At 37.1% G+C, this 23,354-nt stretch overlaps 2 protein-coding genes across 2 annotated transcripts in view; both read right to left on the bottom strand.

The window, feature by feature from the left end:
* The window catches only part of rasal2 (RAS protein activator like 2), an 86,343-nt gene extending 69,836 nt beyond the window's left edge, over nt 1-16,507 (bottom strand). The window contains exon 1 of the mRNA XM_079877377.1: nt 15,669-16,507. Coding sequence (XP_079733503.1) covers nt 15,669-15,798 — 130 coding nt within the window. The 5' untranslated portion in view covers nt 15,799-16,507. The remainder of the gene's footprint in view (nt 1-15,668) is intronic.
* A 720-nt stretch (nt 16,508-17,227) lies between these two features.
* Nucleotides 17,228-21,800, bottom strand: ankrd45 (ankyrin repeat domain 45; the record flags this gene model as incomplete). Its single annotated transcript, XM_079877373.1, has 5 exons — nt 17,228-17,302; nt 17,507-17,645; nt 17,758-17,852; nt 17,927-18,094; nt 21,563-21,800. The coding sequence occupies 5 exons, from the start codon at nt 21,798-21,800 to the stop codon at nt 17,271-17,273; spliced, it is 672 nt and encodes a 223-aa protein (XP_079733499.1). The 3' UTR covers nt 17,228-17,270.
* Nucleotides 21,801-23,354: the final 1,554 nt, after the last annotated feature.

Below are 23,354 nucleotides of genomic sequence, written 5' to 3'. Positions count from 1 at the left end.
ACAAAAGGTCAAAGCTGTGAATATTAAAGTCCACAATCTCTTCTGAGATTAACCCATGTGGATTACTGACACTTCTGTAGATTATGACGATTAAAAGCCTACAATTTTAATTTGAGATTTAGGCGTACAGATCTATGAAATCAGGAACCAATGGATAATTGTGCCAGCATGGCCAATTAAGAGAAGTGCATCAGGTTCAAAATATACCATTAACTGCCTTTAACATGGATGAGCATTTTCTGTTTAAAAATATTTATAAGTGAATTCTAGAAAAAATTGTGTTTACATGGTTGACATTATATGACGTATACAGTCAAAAAAGTTTGGATACCTACTCATTCAAACAAACCAAATTAGATTAAATAAAGTTTTTTTAATTTGACTGGTTCTACATTTCATTATTATCTATTATACTGATTTTACTGGCCACTCTCCCCTCTAATATCAGCATCAGCTATTAAAAAAATACATTGGTCAACCTAAATCTACTCTAATCTGTAGGCTACCACTCATAAAAGAAACTCACATTAAGAAAGTGTGGTCTCTTTGGTGCTCAGTGCAAGAATTCAAACACGATATAAACGAAGATCTAATAAATGTCAGATGTGCTTCACAGCATTTGTGCTCTTGAACTTCACATTATTTATCTGGGTGATGCAGGTTATTCATAAACGTCTTTTTTGTCTAGTAGGCAGAGCATTTGACGCAGGTGAGCAAAATAGCAACATCCATGAACTTCTATTGTTGTACTATTTATGATGATAAAAAAAAGTTGGTGAAGCCAATTCCAGCCTGGATTTAGAATTCAGACTCCATGTGATAGTCCAGTCTGGACAGTAGCAATTAGCACCCTCTTACAGCCATCAAACAAGCTCAGTGCCTGGAGGCAGCGCATGAAAGCAATCATTAAACACCAGTATCCCTCTCCACCACTGCGAGCGTGAGATTCAGAAAAACACCATTATCTTACTTCACAATCTGATCTGAAAAAGTGCAAAGGTCACATTTCCTTTCCATGTTTCAGTAATTATTCCACAAAGCAAATATATGTAGGCCATTACGACTGCTTAAAAGAAGTGCTAATGCAGGACTGATAACATTTGTTGGTTTGACATTGCTCAAAGCTTGTCGTCCCTTCCTCCCTCTCTCAAATCTCCACTCACCCTGGCATCACCTAAAAAAAGCCCACCAACCTTTGCAGCAAAGTACACATTGTCTACATCTGACCACAGGAAGTAATGACACAAGGCCTCCAGCTACACCTACCACCACTTTGTCAGTGATTTTTTTTTGTTTTTTTTTTTAGCTCTATACTATTTAGTGCAGGAGGAAACCAGGAGGGACAGGGCATGCACGCACACCCCATACTAAAAATAGCACCTCTCAAGAATTAGGCCCTACAAATCTGTCAAAAAAGTATCATGGAGGGGGGCAGGGGGGACACAAGACCAAATCAAAAAAGACACACACACACCCACAACGCATGAAAGTTATATCAGCGGTTAGAATGCACTGTAACCTTTGAAGGTCACTGATGATAAAGATAACGCAAAGATCATGAATCATATCATGAAGGCCTGAAGCAGGGTTATTATCGTCAACTAAAACTATTAAAACATTCCTGTTAATTGGAATGAAGCTGGAAAAATAATAAATGAAAATTAGAAATGTTACCTTGGCAATAAACTGAAATAAGTTTAAATTTAAGCAATAAAATTATTAATTGGAAATAAATAAAAACTAACTAAAATTAAAACCGAAATACAAATACATTTAAAATAAAATAAAAAGACAAAAAGGACAAAATGAAATGGCTAAAAATGTAACAAAAAAGTATCAGGAAAACTAAAAATATAGGCTACAAATAAAAGCCAACTCAAAATATTTATAAAAATATAATAACAACTAAAATAACACTGCCCTGAATTTAGGAGAACAAGGACATGATCTAAGGGATGTAGCCAATAGTAATATTATTATTAATCTATACATTTATATAATAAAAAAAAAAAACGATTCAAAATTAACAAGTTAAACGGTAAAAACCTAGTTCAAAATAATCAAGACATGCTTTCCACTAAATTAGGACAAGAAAGAATGATATTTAATAATTGTTACATGTTACATGAACATGTATTTTTAATAAAAGGTTCATGATATTCATGATGTTGCTAAGTGTTATTAGCATCAAAACACTGCAGTAAATATATTAAGAATATTTGATGTGAAGCCCAGCACTAGTTGCTAGCAACATCCCATTAGTACAGTAAACACACAGGCATGGACGAATTCTGACATGCATTTATTTTTCACTCAGCAAGAACAGACCCCCCAGAAACAGAGGAGTGTGTATTTTTAACCCACACATAGGTTAGCGCTCTTGCTTTGGCTCTTAAGGAGGGGAAATCCTGCCACCTCCAGACATCACCCCCGTTCAGAGGCTGAGAAAAAAGAAAAAAAGAAAAAAACTTTCCATCTCGTCCTCAGTACAGCAGGCCCACAAAGGGTTTTGCATCAACAACAGCCTGTATGTAACGTTACTTTTGGAAAAAAAAGTGGGAAATCTAAGAGATAGCTGCTCAGACTCTGAAACCAAAACACATGGAGAAGATCATTAAAAGTGAACATCATCTGATTACAGAGGAGAGGACATGAACAATGAAACTTCTGTCATCATTTCCTCACCCTCATATCGTTCAAACCAGTATTACTTTCTTCTATGGAACAAAATTTAGACATTTTTAAACCAAGTCTTAAGGCTGGGACACACCAAGCCAACGATCGGCCTTTGGACAATTTCGGGCAGTTTTTGAGCGTCGGTTGGCATAGTTTTTCTGGTGGGTTCCCATTGTGACACCATTGGCTCTAGTCGGACGGCGTTGTTTTTTTTGGGCCAATTCAGCATACAGAATCGCCATCGGGGCATCAGTGAGAGCGAACTCTGATTGGTTGTTCAGCTTGGCGATAGAGTCAGTGCACGAGAATAATAGTGAAAGTGATGAAAGCGAGCAAAGAAGTCAAGATGGTACAGACAGAAGGCTGTTATAATTTTACATACCTGAGCAATCGAATGCATGAATATTTTTCATAATAACATGAGCCGACTGGAATAAAGAAAGTGATCAGCGCGATTATTATTCAAAATGGTAAGCAAGCGCTGCCTTGTATCAGCAGTCCTAGTTTCGATTTCACTTTTTGAATGACGAAAATAGACTACTGATACCTGCTAGTTGACAGTCGCCTTAAGTCCTTTTGGTGTGTTCAAGACCAGCTTTATGGCCGAGACGCAGCCGACGAGAGGCGACAACACTGTCAGCTTTCGTCACCGCTAGTTCTTTGACGTCGGCTTGGTGTGTCCCAGGCTATAGTGTTTTTGTCCATACAATGAAAGTAAATGGGCTCCAATGTTGTTTGGACCCCAATATTCTTCAAATTATCTCTTTTTTTGTTTTTTACATGAAGGCTTGGAACAATATGAGAGTTAGTAAATACCGTGCAGCAGGGATGATATTTTTGCAGGCCAAAACCTAAAAATAGAGTTAGCATTTTAAAGGGAACCTATTATGCAAAATTCAATTTTACATGGTGTTTGAACATAAATGTGTGTTGGCAGTGTGTGTAAACAACCACCCTATAATGATAAAAATCCACCCAGTGTTGTTGTTTTTTTAATTTTTTAAACCCGTTCAGATTCGGGGCAATGTGACGTAGATTTACACAAGCCCCACCCACGACTGCTGATGGACATTGCAGTTTTAGCGTAGACCCGCCCTGAGTGAGCTAATCACAGTCCGCCATTGTTTCAACGCCGGAGCAGCTGTAGACAAGAATGTCTCCTAAGCGATAGAGGTGTTTTGTTATAAGATGTAAGAATGAACATAGCTATCTTCATTTACTCTCGTTGTTACTCGAGAACGGATCGGTTCCAACTGTTCGTGATCCAGCTTACAGTCTCCTCAGCGATAGGCTTAACGTTACTGATCACGGCAGAAATGGAAGGGAGAGCACGCATTTTATTACAGTTCATCTGAGTCGTTTTACGGATATGAAGTTTACCAGTTTATTAAGCACGCCCTGAAAAGCTGTGTATACTGTAGATTTGTTTACTGTTAGTTATACCGAGTGTTTCTGTTTAATTTGCTGTGTATGTTGATGATAATGAAAGGGAGAGAGAGAGTTATGGATAAGACTTTAATGCGCACTTCTTATACTGTGTTTATTCAGCTCTTACGGTGATTTTCTGGAGTAAAACTAATGCTTCATCTTTTGTGTGATGTACAATAAACTTCATAAAACTCATCAGTACATTTTTGGCCATCATTCGGACGCGATCCGCTACAACAGGCTTGTACTAATAGTGGATAAAATTAAAATAAGTTATAACCGAAATTGAACTAAACTATACATGTTCTATCTCCATACAGCATATATTCTCTGGCTCTGTGGGCATTATTGTCCGACACCGGGTCGCGATCATGACACTGTGTTTTCCAACGTCATTTGAAAGTTCAACCAATGGAAACTGGATCTCTGGTATGGTGGGTATAGACGATGTGTAGAGACCAATAGAGCACTGTTTTACAGCTGGAGTGCGGATTGGATTGGTTTGATTGCTTCGATTGAAAGGTCTTGATTTACCGTACACCATTAGGAGAGCACAGCTGAAACAGTGCTGGAAGATCATCAACCAGGACCATTACTTTTGATTGCTTTGAGATATCAGCACAAAATTTAGCCCAGATGCAGTTGACATGTTTGTGAACAAGCCCAAACTTGATTTTTTGTCATGTATACTTTCTAATATCATGTCAATCATGAATAATAACACAAATAAATCAATTGCATCACTTTGTCAAGGTTTTTTTTCAGCAGTGTTGTAACATAAGAACCTCCAAACATTGTTAAAAATCAAAGTGATCAAAGGTTTTCTAACAAATGAGACCTTGATACCTTTTTGTTTTTTTAACAACTTGTAACATGAAATCATTAAAAATGCATTCAGAGTGTAAGGGGTTAACAGTGACAGTCAACAGAGAGCTTACAAAGCTTGAATGATTGCAAATGGGATCGGTATTGGCCATCTCTAGAAAAATCCTATTGGGTTTTTGTCGAGGGAACCAGAGTGATGCAAACTTCTGGGTTGTCCAACAAAAATACGTCATCATTGCAGCATTCTATGATGACAGAATTTTAATTTCTGGGTAAACGATCCCTTAAACATTTTTATTTCTGCGTTTGTGCAGATCGCACTTTACAATTGAAAAACTAAGAGGACAAATGAGGACTCTTGGAGTAGAACTGATGACCTATTGTTTGTGGCTCGTCTCTGGTGGGCTCTTTAGGGTGGCATGGGAAAAGGATGTCAAGAGCTCAGATTCACCTGCCTCACTGTACATGTCCAGTCCAGCTGAGCGGTTTTCAAAAGCCGTTTGCTGCAGAGCCCTGATAAGATAGTAACAGACTGAGTGGAAACACCAGACTAAAGGTCTTGTGCAAAATAGATGAGATAGCTCATCCTGGAAAGACATTTCACAGAGATGCACATACACAAAACAAGACTCACAATGCATTTAAAACATGAACACAAATAGATATCTAACGTTGAAAGCAAATTGAACTACAAATATGCTCGCCCTATACACCTTTAACATCTTAATGATGCAGAGATTGCAGACGTCTATTTATGCAAAGGCGCCACATCAATAGGTCTTATCTCAGACTAAGTGATAGGCATCTAAAATCTTTTATGCAGTAACCGTAGAGCTTTTTGAGTTGTGGTACTGTAGCTGTGCATTAGCATGGTAAAACTCGTATTGCTTCCCACAGTTGACTTCGGTCAGTCAGACTCTGAGGAGCCCACAGTGGCTGACCCCATTTAGCCATCCTCGATCAACAAATCAAATGAGGCTTTCAAAGTTGCCTAATATCCTTAGGGTCTGGAATGCTGCAAAGTGCACGAAACACACTAAGGGAAGTCTGATTTTCTTCAGCCTTTCATTCGTGCTCTACTCTCTTTTGGCAGTTTGCACAGCATTGCTAAGCAATGAAGTGTGATCTGTGACTGGTATCAGTCATTAAGAGGGCAAAAAGCACAGAAGCTCTACATCAACAAGACACAGCATAATGACCATCATGCTGAAACACGTCATTTTGATACAAAGAGTGAGAACAGACCATCATTTCTGTCAGGATTGGCTGGTACTCACATTACAGATAATAGAACACTATTAAAATGAAGGAACATCAGTTTGTGGTTCTCAACTGGTTTGCTTGATTGTATAATCATTTGGCGACCCAAACAAAGAACCAAAATGGTACAACCCCCCCCCCCCCCCCCTTAACAAAAAAACATCATCATATTACTATGAACCGAAAGGCCCAAAAATACACAAAATGACCATAAGAAAGGTTGAATACAAAAAAAACTTATCATTTTGCAAATATACAACAAGTAGTACCAAGTATAACAAGAAGCTCCTTTTTTTTGGAATGATTTGCAGTGTTGCAATCAACTAATGAAAATCAATGAATTTCATTAAAAGATTATTCGGATCTGTGTGCTGTGCATGGAAAGCCTCTGCCAGTCATAATTTTACAGTAGCAAAAAACACAATTATAGAAATGTGCAGCAAAAATGTCAATCTCACAAATGAAAAAATAAAATAAAATGTAAGAATGTGAAAAAATAAAAAATAAATTCCAAAGAAATTAGCCTAACACTTTAATTCAGCAAGGATGTCTTAAATTAACCAAAAGTGACAGTAAACACTTTTATAATGTTGAAAAAAATTACATTTCAAATCACTTTCTATGAATGTTTGATTAAATGTAGCCTTGGTGAGAATAAAAGACTTATTTCTAAAACACTTTTAAAAAAAATCTTACCAACCCCAAACAATTGAATGGTAGTATGCTGTATAAAATGCAAAAAATGAAGCCTATGTTTAAGGATATAATTTTATGATATGATAAAAAAAAAATCATTATTACTATAAAATTTCAACCAAGAACTGCTTGGTTTGATGCAACCACTGTCATCAAGCCCTCTACAAAACAGCAGCTACACCTACCAACCGTCCATCTGCAAGAGAAAGACATGCACACACACATGGATAGACACAGCTGGTGTCACACAATCAAATGCTCTTCTAATGGGAGGAGTCTTGTTACGCATCGTGATGTCATTCAGTCCCTTGCGCTTTCCTCAAACAAGCCATCTGAAGTGAAGCATTGTGTATGACAGACATTACGTTATATGTGCTTAGTGGACTGAGCAAACCATTTTTTGAACTCTGGGTAGACCGAAGCTCTACAATACATGCTTCGAATTTTTTGCAACGCAAGATGTCGAAATCCCTTCTGGCTCTATGTTTACATATGCCAAGCCTTCCTAAAATAAATGTGGTTGCCTTGAGTGCACCTACAAAGGCAAACATTAAAAGCTTCAGAACAGACTGTTGTGAAGGTGCTGCTGATGGCAAAAACGAAACACTAAGGGAGCATATCAAATAACCTTCGGCTTGGCGTCACATGAGTCTCTGCCAGTAATACGAGATTGTGGAAGTCCGAGTGCAGCGTGGCTTTTATTCTCCATTTTATTCAAGCATTTTTTCCTCAGACTGGTCATGGTGAATCAGAGCAGACAGGTGGAAAATTACCATCTAGATTTTTACGATGAGGAAGTGCCTACCAAATATGAGCTGTCATGAATTATAGCAGTGCTGAATGTTAAACAAAAGAACCTGAAGGTTTATCTTTAATCAGACAGCCTTGTCTTTCTCATGTTCTTTCATACCTCATCTTTCCCTTTGGAAATCTCGCTCATTTTCTTCCTTGTATCTGCAGACCATGTGTATCTTTATCTACAGCAGGTGCCATACAGGCCAGAGGAGATATACTTCCCTTCTGACAGCTTGGCTTAGATGATCCCAGATGAGCGGAAGCTTTATTGATGCATTTTTGCATTCGACCTGCTCACCCGTAATGAATCACATTTATCAAGGGGCTGTGATAAAACACATGAGTTACATTAACCCAGGGCAAGAGAGCATTTAATTAAAAGAATACGCTGCTTGGAGGATACAGCCCGACCTTGAGTAACTTCTAATGAATTATCTCTGAATGCACAGCTACACTGGATAAATACAAATTGAGGAACATTATAATTGGATAGGCCTACTTACGGGCACAGATGAGTCTCATTCCAACCACAGAAATTCAAAGGCACCAAATCCTCAGTGCCTTTCTAATGCGGAGACATGAGCTGGTTAACAAGAGGATGTTGTTCAACCTTAGGGGTGTTATCACAATCAAACCAATTAAGCCAATCAATCCTGACAATCCACGCGGGTCCATTGGGGGTAAGTAACACTCCAGTATCAGTCTTTAAAAGAGCAGGAAGGAAGCACATGCCACCAGTCTGCTGGTACGCTCGAATCGATAGCCCAGAGTGGCAGGAATTCTTTCGTAGGGTTTCTTCCACATGGAATTCATATTCAGATGGGAGAACACAAGCTGCAAGAGTGTTCAAACAGACATTCCCAAGTCATTTATAAAGGAAAAAAGGTATAGCAAAGTTAATTTGTGTGCTAATATAATTATTAGCTAATAAAGTGACAAAATCATTAATCACTAGAAAGAAGCCAAACTTCACACTAAATTCAGGAAGCAAAACAAAGCTAATTGTACAGTAGCAAGCAATAATATAAAAAAGTAGCAATGCACAGCATTTTTGCCACTGAACATTTTATGCTGAAAACTACAAGCCAAAAGTCGTAATTAAAACATTATAAATATTATAAACATAAAAATATTTTCATTTTCACTTTGTATATTGGCTTTTAATGGCATGTCGGATATAACATTTCAAATGTTGAAAAAGATTACATGGAAGACAGAAAATTCAGGTAAAAAAAGTTACTTCAAACAAAGCATAGTTTAAAATAAGCATTTCAATCTGAGTAATATATATTAGTGCATCAATACGTAAAAAAATTATGTATAGTCAGGTTCATTAAAAAAGCACCATCAAAGTGATTAGGGCTTCACAGTGAAACAGAGGGTTCTTGTATCATTCTAAAGGGGTTTATTTTGTAATGACCACGTTACTGTACCTTACCCTGCTTATTGCATGACTACTTGCCAAATAAATAAAAAATAAGCATGAAATATTGATCTGAAATCACATTATTTTGTGAGAAGAGGAGACCACAGAGTAATCGAGATATGAAACTAGCACAGCTAAGCAGGAAACTGGTCAGTCAGACCAGAGCCATAGAGAGAAAGAGTTGCGACACTCTTTGATGTCGCCGCTATGGCTGTCACGTGGTTCATGTAAGCCCCAATAGTTCTAAAACATACGCTGGCTGTCATGCTCTTCTATGGGACAGACAGCAGCGATTGCATTATTGAACGGTAAATATAAAATAAAACACACACCCAAGTACTTTTTCAGCTGTTATTGCATTATTGCATTTTGTTAATGTCAGTTTTGCATTTGGAGATAAGTTTTAGGCTATATTTTTGGAGGGAAAAGCTCAGTGTTCATGTTCGCATGGGTAGTAGCACTGGCTTTAGCGGCTCTAACTTAACCTTTCCATATCATTCATCTGATGATGGACGTCTCATGACGTCTCATATTTATTTGAGCACAACTGGGCTGTATTAGGCTATTGATTCCCGTGATTTTGCTTATAAATTTTGATTCAGCCATTAGCCTACCTTCGTGATCACGCAAAGAGGTCTGCCGTGGCGGTCCGTTCAGAGTTCGCTTAAATATTTTTTATTAAACAATGACAGACAACAAAAATGTGTGCTTGTGTGGGTGTGTGTGAACAAGAAAAACAAAAACCAGGGGCAGGTGATCCACAGGACTGGTGATCCCATAACAATCCTAGAGGTCCAGCATTGTTCTCACAAGCCACTTCACTCAAGACAATAAAACATAATGAAAAGTTAGTATATCCCAAAAAAATTAATTAAATAAAAGTTGCTATAAAGGTGGTAGTGATTCATTACCGAACTCTTACTGTCACAGCTGACGAAGTCGCACTAGCTAGCAGGCAGTGCTTGAAAATTGGTTGAAACAACCAGCATAAAATATAAATAATTACGCTGTGCATGTACAAATGAAGACCAGTATAAGCATCGCAAAGGGCCTCTGATACAACATAGACGGTTGACAAATCAAAAGAGGTCGATATTTCAGCAACTTAACTCTCTAGAACAACTCGACGCGCAGCAATGTAAGTGAATGGTGTCCAACGCCAAAATGACAGTGTTTAGAACTATTCCGATCTTCAAATCCCGGAAGTAGGCGGTTAAAAGCGCCGCCATTATTTACAACGGAGGTCTATGGGAGTGTCGCAACTCTTTCTCTCTATGGCTCTGAGTCAGACCACAGAATGATGTGACTGACAGATAAGTATCAAGTATTCCAGAAAGTCATGTAATAATACACTAAATAGGGCATTAGAATGTTCTTCATCACCATGTTCTGTCGCAAGACGAGGAGCAAAATATTTATCCAAGAATGATCAGGAATGGGCCTGAAAACAGGAAAGGGGGCTTCCTGTGTTTTCAGGTAACGCCTGGAATCCCAGGACATTGTCTTCCAGCCACTCAGCCACTGGAAGTGAAAGGAAAGGGTGGAGAACTGACAGATACCTGCCTTCGTCTCCTGGGAAACAGCAGTGCGCCACACTCTACGGACTCAAAATTCAAAAATTGTGTCATTTTTTTTATTTTTTTTTTACACAGATGACTTGCCCAGAAGTATCAGCATGCTCTTTTGAAAGATCTACAGAGACAAAGGCACCTTTGAACCAGCCTTGTGAGAGGAAGCAAAGCAGGAGGCCTGGTACATCGGAGTTGAGCATGTGAAACTCTTGTGACTACAGTGAACTCAATTCAGCGGACTCTCTAATTAAGGGGCTTTTCAAACTGAACATTCAGCACCGCAGGCAACTCACTAACATGTTGGTGTGGAGTACCTGGCACTGCATCAAACTTGATGAGGATCTTGACTAGGCAGCATGTGTTCTTCACTACTCATCACTCTTTGTGACACAAATCACTGAAAAACTGTCATTGTCCCAGTTGGTTCCTCAGGAGTTCATGCTAAAAAGATATGCTCCACATTTTCCTGTTTCTAGCTAAACTTTAATACGCTTAGACACAAGGGTCTTTCTCCAAGTAAATGGCATGAAGTGAGCATCCACAATCCACATTAAACGGGGGCTAATCCCCATCTATAAGGTGCTTAATAGACTGAAAATCAGGGATTAATAGAGAGGCAAGTCAAGGACACATTAAGTCACTGAAACGCAATTAAATCTGACTTTGTGAGTGAATTTTAGACAGAACTTTGGATGCAGAAATGCAAACAAAAAAACTGGACACAGCTGCCGCTCTACTGACCAATGGATGCACAGCATATTAATGGAATCATATCAGTTATAGGTCAATAAGAGATTTTTTTTTTTTTTTATCAGCATCAAAATTGTATATGTACTTTTGTTAAAAGTTTGAGGTTGGTAAAAAAAAATTTTTAAATGTAATGCCAAATTGATCAAAATGAGAGTAAAGACACTTATAATGTTACAAAATATTTCCATGTCAAACTGCTTTTCTTTTAACTTTCTATTCATCAAAGAATGCTAAAAATGCATGGTTTCCACAAAAAAATATGAAGCAGCACAAGTGTTTTCAACATTGATAATAATAAGAAATGGACTCTAAATCGGCATATAAGAATGATTTCTGACGGATCATGTGACAAAGACTGGATTAATGATGCTGAAAATTAAGCTTTCCATCACAGGAATAAATTATGTTTGAAAATATTTGAAATCAGAAAACATTTATTTTAAATAGTAATAATATTTCACAATATTGCTGTTTTTCCTGTACGTTTTGATCAAATAAATGCACACGTCAAGCCGTAAAAGTAAATCTGAACATTGGGTAATAATGGATATTTAATTGTACATGCTCATTTCCTCTCTTTTTATTTTTAAAATGCTTTTGCCATCATCTAACGCTTATGCAAACTTAAAAAAACACTAGCCTATTATTTTTATATACTGTTAAAACAAATTTTTAGCAAATCTAAAAATGAATATCCATTTTTCATATTGTAGTACATTAATCAGTTAAGCACCTATATATATATATAGCAGAATTTTTAGTCAATAAAAAAAAATTCCTAACTTGAACATACAGGTCAGAAGTACTGGAAACCGTGATGGCAGCTCTGCCTTCTGACTGAAAGTCCACACGGAAATGTTTTGTAGTCATCACTGAAAAGAATGGCCATGGTCAAAACAAGTCCATGAATAGGCAAGTTGGCATGGAAAACATTATTCTTAACAGATACATAAGGGAAGTGAGTGGGAGAGAAGCCGAACAGCATCCTTATTGAGCTATTTCAGCTCTGGAATGCTGTGATGAACGCACTGGTGCCGGTTGCTCTGGAATTTTGGAATCCAGTCCACTGAGGTCATTCTCGGAACGGTCTGCTTACATCATAGTCCCAGCCCTGTCTGCTGACAGCTACAATGAACGAACGAGCGGCTCACGGCGGGTGGAGGGGAGCTGGTGCAGCAGGGCGCACATCCTGAGCCGCCCGCCGCTAACACAATCCCACTATTCACTCCAGCCCCTCCCCACCCTCTCTCGGCTTCCTCTACAAGATTAAACACATCTAAGCAGCAACTTCACAAACATTCATCAGCATTCACTTTCATCCACCATGGCAGAACCGTCCCGTACCTTTTCATTTTAGTATGAGGGACATGACGTAAGAAGCTTGGTGGATGTAGGCGAACTTTTTGAACCTGCAGGCCCAAACAGATGCCAAATCTGACAGGACAACCTACGCACCCGCCAACCCCGAGCTTTGTGTAAACGAATAGAGGAAGTACATTTATACATTTCAACATTTTTACTTGCATAACTCTAGGCAGCAACAAACCTAAAAAGGGTCCCGATTCCCGAATAGACTGCCTAATGCCATACAAACCCCCAATTAAAACACACAAACACCATTTACATAAGACACAACTGGCCCTTAAGTAAGACTGTGGGAGGAACATGAACTATAACAGAACCGTTATGTTATTAGTTTCCCCAGACATAAAACATACAGCTATAAACAGAGAAAAAGACTTCCCAGGAATAACAAAAACGAAAGCCCCTGCTCCGCTGATTATTTTAAAACCACGATACACTTCCACTCTATCTGAGAAAGTGATGTTGAACATGATGAGCATGTAGCTGCCGTGGTCATTTAATTATGAATGATATGACATCCCTGCTTAGGCCAGCTTTAATGTGAGAGGGGGGGGAAGAGGTCTGACTGCTCTCTGACTTAGTAATGACTCATTTCTGTCTCACTGTGAGTTTGCACACCACTGGGACTTTAGTGAGTTAAAGACAAAAATGATGTCATATGGTGTTGGACAGCACATGACTGGAGAAAATGTGAGAATTCTTAACGCATTACAACAACACTTCACTGGGTCCACTGGATCACCATTTCATACAAAAGATTTGTCTCAAAATAATGATTCTCGATCAAATTGGGAATCGCTAATTATGAACATGTCAGAGAGAGCTATGCTAGATAGAAAATGTGGAATGTAGTGCATAAGTCATGTACCAATTATATGATACATTTATGGCACTTTTTGTCCTTTTTTGAAGCTCATTGTAATTGCATGTGGGGAAAACACTGGTAAAATGCCTCTATTTTTCCTCGATGTGCTCCACAGAAGAAAGATAATCATAAGGATTTGGAATTAATAACATGAGGGTGAGAGTCAATTGTGACACTTTTTATTTGTAGGAGTACTTAACCTTTAATTTGTTGGTTGATTTATAATTTTTAGAACTAGTTGCTTCAGCTCAGAATTAATGGAAAATGTCATGAGGAGTCAGTGGCGGTAGATGGACAGAACTGGATGTCCTGTCTTTCATGTGAAGTCCCTGGTTTCGACTTACATCCTTAAATAAGAAGACAACAGGCTGCCATGACAACAGCCCCTGGCAACATGTCTATAGGGTCTAAACAGCCTTAAAGAAGCTTTATTTAACAACACTGTTCTGGCAACACAATCAGTAACCATGGCTTAATATTATTCAGTTTTGTAAATCAGAATAAAATGGTCCATTTGAACAACCCCTCATTAAAACTCCACCTGAAACCAGGACAAGAACACATTTTAATGTTTGTCAACAATGCAATGAATCCTATTTGCACCCTATCTCCTATTACAGCAATGAGACATAAACATTCACAACAAGATCAACATTCAAACCGGTTATGTATAACCAGGATTTTCTCCACAGCCCTTCCCTTAACCACAAATCATAATATACACAGATTTGAATCCATCATATATCATTCCATTAAATCACATTAAAAGCAGTAACAGTAAAAGTGCACTAGATCCGGCACACTGATGTATTTGCACATATGACCTAACCTAGAATGAATCTTTTCAAGGGTCTAGAATAAGTCACAAACAGGAAAGAAAATAAATGTTTCTATTAGAGCTGTGCTACTATGGCATGCCATTTTAATATTTATTCCATACAACTAACCAGTAGGCTATCTATTTTAATGTTATAGAGTGGTGCAGGTATAACATCACTTTGTAGGCTAAAATGCGGAAACGAGTTAGCATTTTAGCACTTCCGGTTCCATCGTCCCCGAAGTCAATGTTTTTTTTGTTTTTTTTAAATGGGATTTTGGTTAAATGGCTGAAATAAGGTCTGTGGTGAACACAAGCTCAAGACACTTTCACGTTTTACTCTACGACATAAAATACATCAGTATTACCCCACTCAGGATTTTTTAAGCTGTTACTGAAAAAGGTGGTTGCTAATGATTGGATAACTGGGACTAGCCTACGTCATCACGCAGAACAGGTAGGCTAAACTCAGTCCGCTTTTACAGCTTTCATTTCTAAATAGGATGTATTCCAATTGTTACCAAGCTACAAGACACAGCTACAAAAAATAAAGAATAAGTACTAATATTCAAATAATAGCTTTTAGGGGGGGGGGGTGAATAGGGAACCAGCAACAATTGGAATTCATATTAGTTGAAAGTATAATTAAATGGCAAAAAAATGCTATTGGTCTCGAAGCAGCAACTTGTCAGTATTGAGACTGACTAGTAAAGAATAAAGACTAGTAACGTTATATAATGATTAGTGCTAGTGACTAATTGAATAAAAGTGGATATTTGCCAATAATCCACAAACAAAACTATATCTACTATTGTTTGTCAGCGATTAAGATCTGTATTGGCTGTTGAAAGACTCTGTACTGCAGGTAAAGACAATAAAAAGAGAGAGATTTGGAGACCAAGTCAGTGGCCTGTGCCCCAGTAAGATGTAGGTCCACAAACTCACCCTGAAAAGGAATAGGCTAAATGTCAGGCAGCTTGCCATAAACAATCCTGCTGTCTGACAATGCTTCGCTAAACATAAGACTGAATTCCCTTCTGTACTAAAGAGTGATCGATAATAAAACCGCAAATCGTTCAGTTACTTAATGTATTTAAGTTCAGAGTTATCTTTAAATTGTGATTCATATCACCGAGGTGTTAAGGTGAACAGATCTAGAGACTGAAGACAGCGCGGCCACTGAATATCACTTACCGTACACCCGCACCCATCCCTGCTGCTGGCAAAACGAGTCCATCAAAATCCCGTCGACCACTGGGTCCAAAGAAATCATGCCTCCCTGAACGGAGTCCACGTCGCCAACGGTTACTGAATCCGTCTCCATGCTCGATACACCAGTTCACGGTAACGTCCAGGTAAAGACTCCAGTCCGGTGGATTTCCACGCGCGTGGCTGGAGAACCTCAGTCACGGTGTTTTCTGTTTGTTTGTGTTGGTTTAGAATCACTGAGCTTAAAACCATACAGCTAAAAAATAGTTTAAATAAACCCAGAATAAACTAGCGACAGCAGTATGACAATGTTCAAACTAAACGTTTGGATTTTCCCATGATTTTTCTTTTTTTTAAAGTCAGAATATATATTATGCACGTGAGACTCTAGTCTGTGTTTACATTACACTGTACCTACGTTGTCGGCAATTATCTTATATCAATAAAACAAGGAAATACTAATAAAATAAAGCTTTGATAGTGTATTTAAAAACTTATCAAAGCCAACAACTTACGAAAGTGCAAAGTTTTCTTAACCCGAAGCAGCAGGCAAAAGTTAAACCAGAAACAAGCAGCGGCTCTTAACGTTATATTGGGAAGAACTGCTGTTGCTGGCATGTGTCCATGAGTCAGGTCGTGGAAACAGCAGTAATAATTGAATGAATCCAGGCGACGGTTTTCCTGGATCGACGGCAGGAGTTTACTGCATTGTCCTTGCGGCAAAGATCATCAAAATAACAGCAAGTATCTGTTTATTGTTCTGCCGTCCACTTAAAGTGTGACTCGTTGTTTGGGACTCCCTCCCTTCCTCCTTGTCCTGTGGTGAGGAGGACAGACAGCCCTTTTTCACACTTCAAAATCCAGACCGCTTTTCCACCTCAATCACATGCCATTGCCAGCCTGTGCGCTGGGATTCAGGGGAAACTAGAGGATGACCGAGAGTATCGATCAATACAAATAATGTTTTAAACCGCTTCAGTCTGGCTTTTACTACTTGTAAATTGTAGACGTTTTTTACACATCAAGTTCAGAAATACATAATGTATTTGTTGAACGTGAAAGAGGACGAATTGAGACTTTGACGGCATCGATCGACATTGTGAGACAGATGTGGACTGATTATCGAGTCTGAGACATCTGCTGGTTAATCTCGTGCAAAAAATGTCACAAAACGTTTTTCTTTTGTTTTGACATTGTTAATAGGCGTTGTATTTAGTTCTTGAAGAACGTATTTTGCAGCCATAACCCAGACTGAAAAATATATGTAATATTCAATATTGGAGATATTTAAGAGATGATTTAGCGGAACATGAAATGCGGCCTTTGTCTCCCTCTATTGTTCATTTAGAAAAAGTACAATGCATGTTCTAAATTAAACATTGAAATCAACAATTGAATGTAAATTATCAATTTTATTTTTAATTTTACAATGTGTTGCAATGATCTGTCAGAAATCACACAATTTTATCTAAGGGTTTAATTATTATCTTTGTAAAGAATAAATGCAGAACATCTATTGAGTAAATGCAACAGACCGTTTTACTGTCATTAAACTACATAATATGAATGCCTCTGTGCAATGTAGTTCTACTGCTTTCTTGTATTCGTTGTGGCTTCAGCTGTGAATAAATAAGACACAAAAACTCCATTTAGGGAATAAAGAGTAAAAGACAAGAACATCTAGAAGAAAGACATATTTGGCAGAACTGCGTTCAATGAAAAAGTGCAAATTAATTATGCACTGTTTGATATAGAAATGAAGTATAATAGCAAGTTGTTAGTTTATATGCAAATCATATAAATCAGATATAGCACATACTCACATTGTGTGTTAAGCTTGAGCAGAATAGGTGCCAGTACGTCTCTGAGGTGCTTCTCCTGTTCAATAAAGTCTTGAATTGTAGCATTTTGGGTGTTGTGTATCCAGTTTGATTTTGACGAACAGATGTTTACACTCATGTTCTATAGCAACACACAAACAGTGATTAGACAATGTGTACTTTTTGGGTTTAGCAAACCCAGTGTTAGACAACCTGAAACTATTTCACTATGGATATAATGAATTATGAATGACCTTGTCCTCCTTACTGAGCTTTCCTTGATTTTTCTCTTGATCAGCGATAATGTCTCTGACTTCTTGTATTAATGCTTGCAAACTTTGTTTGGCCTCTGTTAGGAGAAAAATAAATCCTCAGTATTAATCACAACCAGATTTTATGTGCTGAAATATGTCACTTTCTCACCAGCCCATGCCAGATACTCTGCGCAGTCCAGTTTGTCATAACGTCGGGCCACATCAACAGCCTTCTCTCCGCGGAAATTGGTAGCTTGAAAATCAGCGTTGAGCTCAACCAAAGTTTTCAAAGTGCCCAGCTGACCCCACATGGCAGAATAATGCAATGGTGAGTAGCCTACAGTGAACCACATTGATTATTTCTTGACAAATTGTTCTTCAGTGAAACAGCTTAAATAAACAGTCTAAAAAATAAAGGTTCTAAAAGTGAATTTCCATGGCAATGCTATAGAAGAACCATGTTGGGTTCCCAAAAGAACTTCAGTAAACAGTTCTTAAAAAATAAAATCTTAAAGAACATTTGAATAATCTAAAGAACCTTTTCCAATTTAAATGACCTTTTGTGCAATGGAAAGGGTCAATGGATGTTACAAGTTCTTCATTGAAGGGATAGTTCACCCAAAAATGAAAATGTTGTCATCATTTACTCACCCAAGTTGTTCCAAACCTGTTGGAGTATCTTTCTTCTGACTTCCATTGTAGGAAAGAAAAACTATTGAAGTCAATGGGTGCCGTCAACTGTCTGGTCATCGACATTCTTCAAAATATCTTCTTTTGTGTTCAACAGAAGAAAGAAACTCATACAGGTTTGGAACAACTTGAGGGTGAGTAAATGATGACAAAATGTACATTTTTGGGTGAACAAAATCATAGATGACAACAAAGAAAGCTGGTTTGCAGATCTTAGCTGGTCTCCCAGCCTGGTCAAGCTGGTTTTAACCTTCTGAGAGCCAGGTTTATAATAATAATAATAATAATAATAATAATAATAATAATAATAATTAGTATTGTTTTCATGCCATTACATTTAGAGCATATGAAACAAATGGGGGGAAAACATTTTTGTAAAAATATATTTTATTCATATGTTATGCTATGTGCTCGGTAATGGACAACATGACTTTAAAAAAAGAAAAGAAAGAAAAAGACATGACATGGCAAAAACAATGGGATTATTTTTTAATTCATCAATACATTTTTAGGTTTCAGAATTTTGTTTAATCAAATTTTGTTTAAAGATGATTCTCAACTATGTTATGGAAGATATAACAGAATGAATTGATATATCATTTTACTTTATGCAATGTGGGTACAATGGCCATAAATGGGCAGTCCCATTCAATATGATGTATGACACTATCTAATATGCATATTAATGTATTCTTGGGCCAACATGTAATGAAAAAAGAAATGTAATAATTTTCCTAATAATATATAATATTTCATAGCAATATTGAATTTCTTTCCCTATTCACTAGTGTCTCCCAAAATACCTGATAAACATGCTTTAGATCCTGGGGCCAGTTGTTTGAAAGTAACATGATCGGATTTCGGCTATCGGATTGGGTCAAATCTTGAAAATGGGTTGTTCAAAAGAAAAGAAAAAAAGGATTCTGAAATCAGATTAGATCACAAAAATCCAATCTTGGTTTTGATCTGGATCAAATGCGTTTGTGTTGTTCAAAACTTTTTAGTAAGATTGGGATACATTTGATCCAAAAAATCAGGATTATACTGATCCCGGCAGAAGGGTGGAATTCAGGAACAAAAATGTAATAAAACTTTAAAATTGTTCAAATACTCTTGATTAGTTTAACTGTTAAAGTAATAAAATAATAAGCCTTTCGGTAGCCTATACAGTAAAGTAAAAAAGAGATTTTGGCGCCATAAAATAATACCCAAACAGCTGTAAGTATCAAACAAAATATATATACAGTACAGGCCAAAAGTTTGGACACATTACTATTTTTAATGTTTTTGAAAGAAGTTTCTTCTGCTCATCAAGCCTGCATTTATTTGATCAAAAATACAGAAAAAATGTAATATTGTGATATATTATTACAATTTAAAATAATTGGTTTTCAATTTATTATACTTTAAATTATCATTTATTTCGGTGATGCAAAGCTGAATTTTCAGGATCATTACTCCAGTCTTCAGTGTCACATGTGACATCCAGTCAATCACATGATCCTTTAGAAATCATTCTAATGTTCTGATTTATTATGAGTGTTGGAAACAGTTCTGCTGCCTAATATATTTGATGAATAAAAGGTTAAAAAGAACTGCATTTATTCAAAATATATATATATTTTTTTTAATATAAATCTTCTTTATTATCACTTTTTATCAATTTAACACATCCTTGCTGAATAAAATTATTGATTTATTTAAAAAAAAAATAAGAAAAAAATTACTGACCCCAAATTACTGACCAGTAGTGTATATTGTTGTTATAAAAGATTTTTATCTTTAAAACATTTGCTTATTTTTTTTTTTTTTTCTTTTTTCTTTTTCTTTTTTTTATTCATCAAAGTATCCCAAAAAAGTATCACAGGTTATGAAAAAATATTAAGCAGCAGAACTGTTTCCAACTTTGATAATGAATCCTCATGTTAGAATGATTTCTAAATGATCATTTGATAGACTGGAGTAATGATCCTGAAAATTCAGCTTTGCATCACCGAAATAAATGATAATTTGAAGAAATAAAGTATAATAAATTGAAAACCAATTATTTTAAATTGTAATAATATATCACAATATTACATTTTTTTTCTGTATTTTTGATCAAATAAATGCAGGCTTGATGAGCAGAAGAAACTTCTTTCAAAAACATTAAAAATAGTAATGTGTCCAAACTTTTGGCCTGTACTGTGTATATATATATATATATATATTTAATTTAAAGTGTTTTTATGTATCACTGTTTGTAAACAACTTTGGCAAGATCATAAGAGATGAACCACCAGTCAAAAGTTATTTGCGAGCGAAAACAAAGTTTATCGGGAGAATGATATGCAGAACTTTTCTAAGAGAACGCAAATGCATTGATACCCCAACCCCCAATCACCATGTCCCTAGGGGCTCCATAGATCACAGCACTAGTAATCCAGATTTGGTATAAAAAAGTGTATATCAGGGTGATCCATCAATTTTGCTTTGAAAAACCGGTGTTGTGCCGAATTCTGACCCCCGCCAAATCACTACCCCCTATTTGTAGGTTTAGGATTAGTTGTGGGGGAGGGGTTAGGATTAGGGAAGGGGTTAGGATTAGGCAATCAGGTACTGACTTTCAAGGAGGGGGGTAATAATTTGGCAGGGAGTCGAAATTCGGCACAACAATGGCACAAAAGTAAGATGGATTACCTGATCCTGGATAGCAAAACATGGGATTTCCAAATCCAGACCATTCTGATCCAGATTAAACTTTTTTAACAACTGGCCCCTGGTGTTTTAAATCTGTTACATGTAACGTTATGCTGTCAGAGAAATTCACTAAAATATAATTAAACACTACAGAGGGCAAAAGTTTATTCCTGGGTCCCAGGAGGTAAGGGGCTTTAGACAGCTTGGCCAGGCTCAATCAGCTCAGTAGTAAGTTAGCCTAGCCTAGTTTAGCTTTTTTTTTTTTTTTAAAGTTTTTTTTCCAGCATGGTACTACATAAGATTATTATTGATAAGATTAATTCCATCCTATCTTATTATGTTAAATAACCCCATCTACAACAACCTTTACTGCAGTAGTTCAATTAGCCAAGCTATAAGTACTTTTTAACGAAGAAACTTTCGCTAATTAGCCTACCCCGCGCTGTGAATTCATTGACGTCAGCGCCGTTCTGCACGAGCTCGCGCACGATGCCGCTCCGTCCTAACGTACAAGCAGCAAACAGCGCATTTCGTCCCACCTCATCTTTTTCCCACAAAATATTCTCCGGTTGTTTACTATCAGTGTCACTGTTACTTTCCAAAAGACGCTTAAGTCCCTCTGCATCATCATCTAAAGCACATAAAAGTACAGTTTTCTCCTTAGCTGACCGCATTATGACTTGCAGAAGTGGGATGTTGTTGTAAGTGCCTGCGTGCCTTGTCTCTATAGCAACCGTGCAGTCATTTTGGTCATTATTTTCACTGGCCACTAGATGTTGCTGCTGCTTGTTTTATGAAATAAGAAGAGCTGAGAATCTGGAGCTCAGCTGAACTGAGAAATGACATTTTCTTGCTGATAGCGGTCATAGAAAGAAGATCCTAAGAACAAAAGAAGCACATAGCATCAACCCTTATTTATGTCTGTAATTATCAAATTAGAAACCAAAAACTTTTATCTGTTATCTCAGCCAGGAATAGGCCTATGTATGTACATAGAACAGACTTATGTTATGGATCATTACTCACACAAAGAAACAGGAAAGTTTCTTTATGTGAAACATAAACATTTTCAATAAAGAAAATTAAATGGAAAGCCCACGAAAGGTTCAGGCTTCTCTATGGAAATTACATTCTCATCACAGTATAAAGGACTGATATTGAAAAGGAAAGATAAAATATGTATTTTAAGTCATTTATTTTGATTCTTCTAAATGAAAAGTATTGAAAAGTGAATTCTCAAATCGATGATGTGTTAGTATAGGCCTATATCAGTGAATGTACTAATCCACTTAATTTAGTATTTACACTGTGTTTTCAATGAGAGGAAGAGGGGAAATTATGAGGAATAGGGAGATTTCTTGTGGTAAATTTGTGATATTTCATTTAAAAGGGAAAAAAATCATATGATGCTCTTAAAGGTTAGTTCTCTTGTGATAAGCAATGGAAAGTCAAGTGACACAGGGAAAGAGTGCAAATTCACTGCTGTCAACACGTGATGGCATTGTACATTCCAACAAGAACTTCCTCATTTAAGTAAAACCAGGAACGTTAATTGTTAAATATAGCTAATGACAAGTTTAAATACCTGTAGGCTATTGCAATTCTGGGTTAGCTACCTCAACTCAGCATTGGTGTCCATCATTAGCGGCATCAGATCATTAGACAATATATGACACAAGGATATGTGGTAGAATTCACTCCATTATAGAGAGGAAGCATCATTTACTTTCGGATATTAGTGACATCACGTCATGCCACACTGACAGTTGCATTCAAGGCATGGAACGATCACATTACAGAGGGAGAGAGAGAGAGAGAGAGAGAGGGAGAGAGAGTGTGTGTGTGTTAATGGTGAAGAATGTGGAATGAATGGATTTGTGTCAAAGGTTCTGACTTGTCATAGCTCTGCTATCCACTCCTGACCTGTGCATAAGTCCTGCTCTGTCATTGAAGTCTATTTGTAACATGTGTGTGTTCAATGAATGACATGACTGTATTTCCAGTTGCTCTATTTTAGGCCAAAGGAGGAAACTTTTTTATGATGTGGGTCTGTAATTATAGGAATATTGGGAGCAGGCAAATGAAAGGAAAAGGAATAGCAGTATCATACACAGAAATACATCAGCTAAGCCTGAGAGAGATACATGGAAGACAGGTGTTAATATTACGTTTCAGTTATGTAGTCTAATTATGTAGTGAAAAATTGTCACATGCTTTTTTATTTTTAT

The sequence above is a fragment of the Squalius cephalus genome (genome assembly GCF_949319135.1).
Source record: "Squalius cephalus genome assembly, chromosome: 7".
In the NCBI taxonomy this organism is placed as follows: domain Eukaryota; kingdom Metazoa; phylum Chordata; class Actinopteri; order Cypriniformes; family Leuciscidae; genus Squalius; species Squalius cephalus.
Note: the sequence above shows the minus strand (reverse complement) of the source record. Positions and strands in the feature narration are given on the sequence as shown.